The following is a 9,193-nucleotide window of genomic DNA, read 5'->3' as shown; positions in this document are numbered from 1 at the left end:
TTATAATTTTGTCATTTCAACAGTTTTACATAGACTCACATAGTATGTAACCTTTTGGGATTGCCTTTTTTCACTCACCGTAATTCCCTGGAGACTCATCTAGGTTGCTGTGTATATCCGTCCTTTTTTACTTTTGAGTACTACTGCACGGTATGAGTGTACCCTGGCTTCTCTGTCTGTTCACCAGTTGAAGGATGGCTGGGTTGTTTCTCATTTTCGGCTGTTTGGAGTAAAGCTACTATAGTATGAATGCCCATGGATAGGTTTCTGTATGAACATCAGTTTTCATTTCTCTGGGCTGACACCCAAGAGCACAGTAGCTGGGTCCTATGGTAATAGTAAGTTGAGTTTTGTAAAATCCTGGCAAACTGTTTTCCAGCGTAGCTGTACCATTTTACATTCCCACCAGCAATGTATGTATGATCTAGTTTCTTTGCATGTGTATTTCTGCGCTTTCTTTTTATTATTCTTATGATTAAAAAAGTTCTTTTGGCTGCACCACGCAGCATGTAGTGTGTTAGTTCCCTGACCAGAGATGAAATCCATGCTCCCTGCAGTGGAAGCGCTGAGTGTTAACCACTGGACTGCCAGGGAAGTCCCTGTGGATTTTGTTCTTTCTTCCTTCATCATGCTCCAAGCTTCCTTCCTTCATTATATCCTGTTGGTCAGATGCGTTTCCTTTAGCCAGTTTTTAAGGGTAAGTCAGTCAGTAACAGTTTGTTTTTAGTTTTCCTTTGTCTGCGGATGACTTTATTTTTCCTTCATTCCTGAAGGATAGTTTTGCCTGAAATAAAAATTACTGTTGAGATTTCTTGTCTTTCAGCACTTGAAAATGTTTTACTTACTAAAATGTTGTTCAAACAGAATCCGGCACAGCAAAGGGTTGTGAGATAATGAATTATCCAACAGTAAAGGAAAATGACAGAGACGAAGGTACTGATTCAGAAAATTCCTTCCGCACTGGTTGTTTAGGTGAGCTTGAAATGATCCTTATTATGATACACTCTAACCTAGATCCATCAGCATTCTTAAGTGACTGCGTTTTCAACATTAAACTTTTCATTTTGAGATATTTCAGAATCACATGTAGTTGCAAGAAAAAATAGATCCTGTGTACCCTTTACCCAATACTTCCCAATAGTAGTATTCTGCAAAAAGATAGTAAAATATCACAACTAGGATTTTGACATTGATATGATCCACAGATCTATTCAGGTGACCCCTTGTATTCATTTGTGTGTGTGTCTGTGTGTGTGTATATAGTTCTGCGCACTTTTATGACGTGTTTAGGTTCAGGTATTCACCACTACAGTCATGATACAGAACTGTTCTATCACTTCCAGGAACCCTCTTTTGGCTTTTTATAACCACACCACCTCCTTCTTGTCATTCCTTCCCTGCCTTCATCTTTAAGCCATCCAAATACGAATGTGTGTGTATGTGTATTCAGCTTTATATAATTTCATGACATCCTCCATCACAGTCAAGATTCAGAACAGAGAAGCCCCAATGCAAGTTTGTTTCCAAGAACTGGCGGTGGGATTGGGCTGTGGACTCTGGTTTGCTTATCACATCCTAGAGGAGACCCTTTTCGTTTAAATAATTTTAGTACTGAAAGTAGAAGAAACTTCAAAAATTGTGCTCTTTGTGTTAAATGGCCACTGTGGTATGCTGTTGTTAGAAGTATCATTTGGCGAAAACTTTCTGGAGGGTAAGTAGTTTAAAAATCCATAGTAGTATTTATTGTAGTTGACTCAGTAATCCCACTTCTATCCAAAGGTATAATAAAAAAGATTTGTATTAAAATTGTGGTACAAAAATTGTTTTTTATAGACATGACAAATTGGAAACAGCCAGATAAGCAACCATAGGGAATTAGTTAAATGACTCCTGGTATACCACAGTATGTGAGGCAGTAAGCATAATGGTTAAAAGCATCGGCTACTGAGTCAGACTGCCTGTGTTTAAATGCTGGTTTTGTGTTTTACTAACCATGTGACCTTCAGCCACTTGTCTCACCTAAATATTAGTTTCTTCATCTGTGATGTGGCAAATATATAGTACCTACTTTATGGAATTGTGAGGATCAAATGGGATAATTCATTTAAAGCTCTTAACACAATGCCCAGAACGTAAGTGCAACATAAATGTCAGCTGTCAGGAAAATCATGATGATAGGGATGCAGATTTGGAAAAAGAAAATGGAGAAATGTGCAAAATATAATGATAACTGAAAAAGCAGGATTCAAACTATATATAAGGTTTGGTTTCAATTTTGTGTTTTAAAAAAAGGTATAGAAGATAGAATAGAAAACATTAGAAGAAGATTAATGGTTCAAGGCACTTGGCATATAAACAGATAGACTTAGCTTTTAAAACTGGCTGTATAACTAGCAGTGTGATCTTGTTCAAATAACTTACCTTCTCTGGGCCTCAGTTTCCTCATCTGATAAGTGAGAATAAGTTGTTAGGATAATGAAACTGAGCTTATAGATTTAAAATATTTAGCACAGTGCTTGACATATAGTAGATACTCTATAAATGCTAAATATTGAAAAATTTTAAAAGTTATATACACCCATATTTTCTAAATTGTGTTCAGCGAACATATACTCACTCAGTAATAGAGCTCTGAATGTACATATATATATATATATATATATATATAATATTTATTTATTTATTTGTTTGTGCCGGGTCTTAGTTGAGGTAGGCAGGCTCCTTAGTTGCTGCTCGCGGGCTCCTTAGTTGCGGCACGCGGGCTACTTAGTTGTGGCATGTGAACTCTTAGTTGTGGCATGCATGTGGGATATAATTCCCTGACCAGGGATCGAACCCAGGCCCCCTGCACTGTGACACCAGGGAAGTCCCCCTGAGTGTACTTTTAGAATGTAAAAGGGAGCAATGAGATCTCAGAGCAACATGGTTACATATGCACTTCTGGCCTCAGAATTAAATTTATTCAAGACAATGAACCGATTAGTTCAAGTACAGCAAATTCAAGACTAGCAAAGGTGAAAAAATGCTAACAGTTGTGCAGATGGCATCAAAGAGACTCATTTAAGGAAAAGAAGAGATAAGTATAGAAAAAAATTCACCCAAGTAGAAATTTGTGAATTAGAGATCAATTAGTTTAATTTTCTTGGGCACTTTCATGGTAGCCTTGCATGAAAAAACAAGGATTTTAATTTTTCCCTGTATTTTTAAAGGATATCTTGGTGATCCAAGAAGAAATGTCAGGATGCTTGATATTCATTTGATGACTGCACAGAAGGAGGCCACACCTAAGCACGCAGCCCGCTACTTGGTTCGTATTTTGTTCTCCAAGGAAATCATGATTTCCAGCTCTGTAGCTGTCAATTCCCAAGGCCGCCAACCCCTGGATCCAAACAAAATGGCTGCAATAAGAGGTATGTAGGGACTTCCCTGGTGGTCCAGTGGTTAAGACTTTGCACTTCCACTGCAAGGGATTCCTGGTTGGGGACCTAAGATCCCACATGCCGCATGGAGTGGCCAAAAGAAAAAAAAAAGTATATAAAACCATTATGGAATCTTTTCATTTGGTCATCTGATGAGTGTCATTGGTAGTTGAAGAAATAATGATGGGGGTTTCCCTGGTGGCGTAGTGGTTGAGAATCCGCCTGCCAATGCAGGGGACATGGGTTTGATCCCCAGTCCGGGAAGATCCCACATGCCGCAACTACTGAAGCCCGTGCACCTAGAGCCCGTGCTCCACAATGAGGGAAGCCACCACAGTGAGAAGCCTGCACACTGCAATGAAGAATAGCCCCCAGTCACCGCAACTGGAGAAAGCCCGTGCACAGCAACAAAGACCTAACACAGCCAAATATAAATAAATAAATAAATAAATTAAAAAAAAAGAAATAATGATGAAGTCTGTTTGAATCTTAGAACCGTTCATTTTTTCACCTAAACCAGACTTTACAATTTAGTAGTATGTAATGGGTAACAGCTTCTATAGAACAAAACTTGTCCATAGACTGATGAAATAAGATAAACTTTATTGGTTATAGTTGCTTATGGTTAGTACTAGGTCAGTTCTTCAGTGCTGAGACTTGGTACTAAAAAATAAAGAAAAAGCCAAAAAAAGTGGGAAAATAAAGCACATTTCACTGCTGGTAACTGGCAACACAGAAATAGCATCTCATAATTAATCCATTCTAGCCTCTGCCTTTTTGTCTTCCAGAAATGTGTATGGAGGTCCTAAAAGTCATAGGCACTAAGGATACAACAATGAATAAGTAGTTCTGCCCGCAAGGAGTTCACAGTCTAGAAAGGGACACGTTGAGGAAAACAGATAAATTCCAATCCAGTGTGGTAATGTGGAAGCTCAGAGAGCAGAGCACCTACTTTGAGGGCATTAGGGAAGGCTTACTAAGGACAAGACATTTGAGCTAGATTTGGAAGGATTCCTTAGCTACGTAAAGAAAATAGGAAGAGTATTCTAGGCAGAGGAAATAGCTTGTGGGGAAGATAGACATGTTTTGTGCACAAATAACTGGACCATGGTGTAATAATGTTTGCAATAACACTATTTTCTCCTCACAGGTTTCCTTCTATTTTTAGATCTAATTTATCCATAGGGTTATTAAAGGGCATTAGCACCTGAAATAGTTGACTTTTTATTATACATTTTTTTCTAAATCACCAAAACCTCATTATGGGCTTCCTAGGTCAGTATTTTAGGGGACTGCACATTAGAAGAAATGAGATATTCAGCTAAGCATCCTCTTTGAGTAGAATTTCTAAACTCTTAGAAACAGAGAAAAGGATGACAATTAAAAATAGAAAATTTCAGTATTTTAAATAAAAAATTTTTTGTCAGTATCTTTGTTAATTTTTTCCCTAATTTTTATGAATACTTTCCGCTATTTGCAGAACACCTGGCAGCAATTTTTCCCAACCATGATTTACGTGAATGTGGAAAAGACTGGCAAGCCTGTATTTCTGATATCAATTCTCTGATCTGCCATTTATGTTCCAAAAGAACACCCGTAAGTTATTTTTCATTTAAATATGGTCACTGCTGTATAAGTGCATACTGTATACAACTCCAGAACTGATGGCATGATGTACAGGATCTTCAGTCCATGTGCTCAAAATCTTGTTTATTTAATTTAGGGGCAGGGTGTGTTCTCTCAAAAGCATACTGCCTATTTATTTCACTCTTTGACATTTTGTGCCCCATAAAAATATCCTAAAGATAAAATAAATCAAATATAGTGTCATAATTAGTATATTTGAAGCCAAGGGCTATACTAGAAAAAATTTCAACTACAAAGATATTTGGCAAATCTTCTTCAGGATCCCACTGAGTAACACATAAAAGAGCAGACTGTGGTGCTACTTAGCTGTTGTAATAGTAGTTAAGGATGGCACAGGAGAAAAGGAAGGTACTTCATTATTCGTTCACTTTCAGTGATGGCAGAAACTGGTGAAAATAATGCATGTCATGAGGTTAAGTTTTCACAGATATTTTATAATCTGTATAGTTACATGGTAAGCGGGAATCTGACTTCTCTCTCACCCATCCTATCTTCAGAGTGCATTAGAGTTTTGTTTTTTTTTAAACACAAATGGGTCAGTAGGGAAGAGAGTCATGTCTCTTGCCTTCTCCTGATGAAGCATTTAACATAATGACAATTCCTAATTTCCACCCACCTCTCTAAAGCCCCCATTTTATTCTCACCATATCTAGTCACTCCTGTGTCTCTAGAGTAAGTTTCTGGAAACCATTTGCCAAGAATATTTGTAGCTGAGCTGATGTTTTCCTGGTGAACGGCTTGATTTCAGTGATAGCTCAAGCACCATCTGTATGAAACCAAATTTGCTTATTTTTCACATTCCCTTTTATATCCTACAAAAATTGCACCTTAAACATTTGAATGTAAAATCATGATACTGCTGGGAAATGGTAATTTGCATATTGCTTAGGCATCAGAAGAGAAGTGGCATCTGCCAAGTGCCTGCTGTGTCCTTGATTAGGAGAGGGATATGTCCTCACTACTCAAAGTTGGTCCACGGATCAGCAGCAGCAGCACTGGAAAGCTCGTGAGAAATGCAGAGACTTGAGTTCCACACCAGACTCACTGAGGCAGAATTTGCATTTTAGCCAGACCCCCCAGGTGATTTTTGTGCACATTGAAGTTTGAGAAGCCCCAACCTAGGGCAGTGGTTGTCAACTCTAGGTATATATTAGAAATGTGTGAGACACTTTTTTTTAAAAGTTTTTAATGCTTGAGCTCTCCCACTCCCTCTACCAGATTCTGGTTGAATTTGCCGTGAGTGGGGCCCCAGCACAGCTTTAAAAAAACACAAGATCCCTAGGGTAATTCAAATGTTCAAATGTGCAGCCAGATTTGAGGACCACTGGGGAAAGAGAAAACAAAAACACTAAAAAAAAAAAACACTCCAAAAGTTGTCATCTTTGAGAAACTCATGTATTCATTTATTTATGACATGGTTATTAAGCACTTATTTTGTGCCAACAATTATTCAGTTTGTTACACAGCTACTAAGTCCCCCAAGAAGCAGCGAGTCATGGCAGCTGGAGGAAGAATCCACCTACACATCTTTTATCACATCAAACAGTATTCGTGGGCTTCAGCCCACCGTATTAGAAATAGTTGCTTCCCCACCAACCTGGGGGGCCGTGGTAGATGATGGAGCATGTCCCTATTTTCCCACTATGGGACTTTGTTTATAGATACAATTTTGTGTTTCAGCAGAAAACTGTTAACAATATAGAGCCTACCAACCCGGATACAGATTCGAATGATAAAAGGGATGGTGATGACGGTGAAAGTAGTTCCCTGTTATCTCAGCAAGCAGCTGGCTCAGAAACAAGAGAAAATGGGAATTCTCAGCAGAACAGCAGTGCTCTCCCTGAAGGAATTAAAGAACCTTCCACTGATAATTCAACGGTATCTTATGAAACACTGGGTGAGTTTTAAAATAAGTTCTCTTAATGATAAATGTTGAATCTGGATGATGGATTTGTGGGGCTCATACTATTCTCTCTACTTCTATGTACATTTGAAATTTTTCAAAAGAAATCTAAACAACTTAATCTTTTATATTAATGAATTAATGAAATATAGATACCTAGTTCTGAGGCTGATAGTTTTTTAACTATAAGCTAAATCTATTATTTTTCCAAAGCCGACTCCTTTGACTCTCAGGTTAGTAACCTTTCTCCGCAGGTAGAAGAGAAGGAGCTACAGCTGGATGGGCCAGAAGCAATTCAGGGGTCTTGTTCTCTGTGTGCCAGGCACATTGCAGATACTTCATGAAGAGTTTGTGCATGAACTAATGAATCCCATTCCTCAGAATATTGTGCCCTCACTGCTAGCTATCTGCTGCAGGCATATCCTGCTTCATTAGTGTCAAGTGACAGTGGGTTCCGTAGGTGACTGTGCCATCTGCCACTCACACTTCCCAATGCCTTTCCCTAGGATGCTGGAATTTAGTGGCACCTGAGGTAGCAAAACTACTTTCTGTCTCTCCATTGCCCCATATCAACCCTAAGTAGAATATTATCTGTGAACCTGATCAAGTAAAATTATTTAAATAATGTATCTTTATAGTATATTTTTTCCATTATAATCAGGTTATATGCCATAGAAACAGACTCTGTTCGGGCTTCCCTGGTGGTGCAGTGGTTGAGAGTCCGCCTGCCGATGCAGGGGACACGGGTTCGTGCCCCGGTCCGGGAAGATCCCACATGCCGCGGAGCGGCTGGGCCCGTGAGCCATGGCCGCTGAGCCTGCGCGTCCAGAGCCTGTGCTCCGCAACAGGAGAGGCCACAACAGTGAGAGGCCCGTGTACTGCAAAAAAAAGAAAAAAAAAGAAACAGACTCTGTTCAAATTAAACCACCACAACAAAAATCACTGGATGATCCTAGATTAAAAGAAGCAAAGAACAAACAGCCACAGGCAGGAGCCAGAGCAGCCCTGAGACTGTGGCATCTGGGGTCCATTGAAGTCTCTGAGGCTCTGTGTCTGTAGCTTCCATGATTTTTAGGTTGTAGTTTTCTCTTGTCACTGTTCTGATTCCCAGGAGAAGGAATCCAGTTTGGGGAGCTTGGGTCACAGGTCTCTGACCCTGACTCAGCTAGAATCAGGGGACAGGGCAACTTAGCAAATTGTGAGCCAGGCAGCCCCCACAATTTGTGTGTAGTCTATTATGCCATTTTATTGAAAAACTGGAAAATATTTAGGAGGGAAAAAGAGTTTCCACAATCAAGATACCTTAAAAAACTATTGTGGGGACTTCCCTGGTGGTCCAGTGGGTACGACTCTTTGCTCCCAATGCAGGGGGCTCGGGTTCAATCCCTGGTTGGGGAGAGTTTGCATGCTGCAATGAAGATTTCATGTGCTGCAACTAAGACCCGGCACAACATAAATAAATAAATATTTTAAAAAACCCCAACACCTCAGTGGGGAAAAAAAACCTATTGTGGACATTTTAATTTTCTTCCAGTTTTTTTTTCTTATGAAGCTTTTAAAGAATTGTGGTCTCCATATAATTACTCTTCTTTTTAACATGTTTTTCCTTAAGAATCTCCAATCTTCACAATCATTGCATTTAACAGGCATATAACATTCCACTGAGTAAGTAAAACGTAATTTATTTAACTACCTCCCTCTTTTTGTTATTGTTGTTATTTTGGTTTTTTTGTTGTTTTTGTTTTTCATTTGTTTGAGGATTTTTTTGGAGAGGATTATCAATCATGCAAATCATGCCGTGAAAAAAAGAATTGTACGTATTTTGGATTCTTTTTTTTTTAACATCTTTATTGGGGTATAATTGCTTTACAATGGTGTGTTAGTTTCTGCTTTACAACAAAGTGAATCAGTTATACATACACATAGTTCCCATATCTCCTCCCTCTTGGGTCTCCCTGCCTCCCACCCTCCCTATCCCACCCTTCCAGGCGGTCACAAAGCACCGAGCTGATCTCCCTGTGCTATGTGGCTGCTTCCCACTAGGTATCTATTTTACGTTTGGTAGTGTCTGTATGTCCATGCCACTCTCTCACTTTGTCACAGCTTACCCTTCCCTCTCCCCATATCCTCAAGTCGGTTCTCTAGTAGGTCTGTGTCTTTATTCCTGTCTTACCCCTAGGTTCTTCATGACATTTTTTTCCTTAAATTCCATACATATGTGTTA

General features: G+C 39.2%; 1 protein-coding gene across 1 annotated transcript in view; it reads left to right on the top strand.

Moving 5' to 3' along the window:
- Positions 1 to 9,193, top strand: part of BEND2 (BEN domain containing 2) — a 54,584-nt gene that overhangs the window by 33,210 nt on the left and 12,181 nt on the right. The window contains exons 8-11 of the mRNA XM_029241250.1: positions 3,210 to 3,410; positions 4,900 to 5,015; positions 6,521 to 6,634; positions 6,747 to 6,963. Of these exons, the coding sequence (XP_029097083.1) occupies positions 3,210 to 3,410; positions 4,900 to 5,015; positions 6,521 to 6,634; positions 6,747 to 6,963 (648 nt within the window). The remainder of the gene's footprint in view (positions 1 to 3,209; positions 3,411 to 4,899; positions 5,016 to 6,520; positions 6,635 to 6,746; positions 6,964 to 9,193) is intronic.

This window comes from Monodon monoceros, unplaced genomic scaffold (assembly GCF_005190385.1).
Source record: "Monodon monoceros isolate NGI ecotype Baffin Bay Population unplaced genomic scaffold, NGI_Narwhal_1 Super_Scaffold_22, whole genome shotgun sequence".
Classification (NCBI taxonomy): domain Eukaryota; kingdom Metazoa; phylum Chordata; class Mammalia; order Artiodactyla; family Monodontidae; genus Monodon; species Monodon monoceros.
The sequence above is the reverse complement of the archived record's forward strand: the minus strand, read 5'-3'. Positions and strand labels throughout refer to the sequence as shown.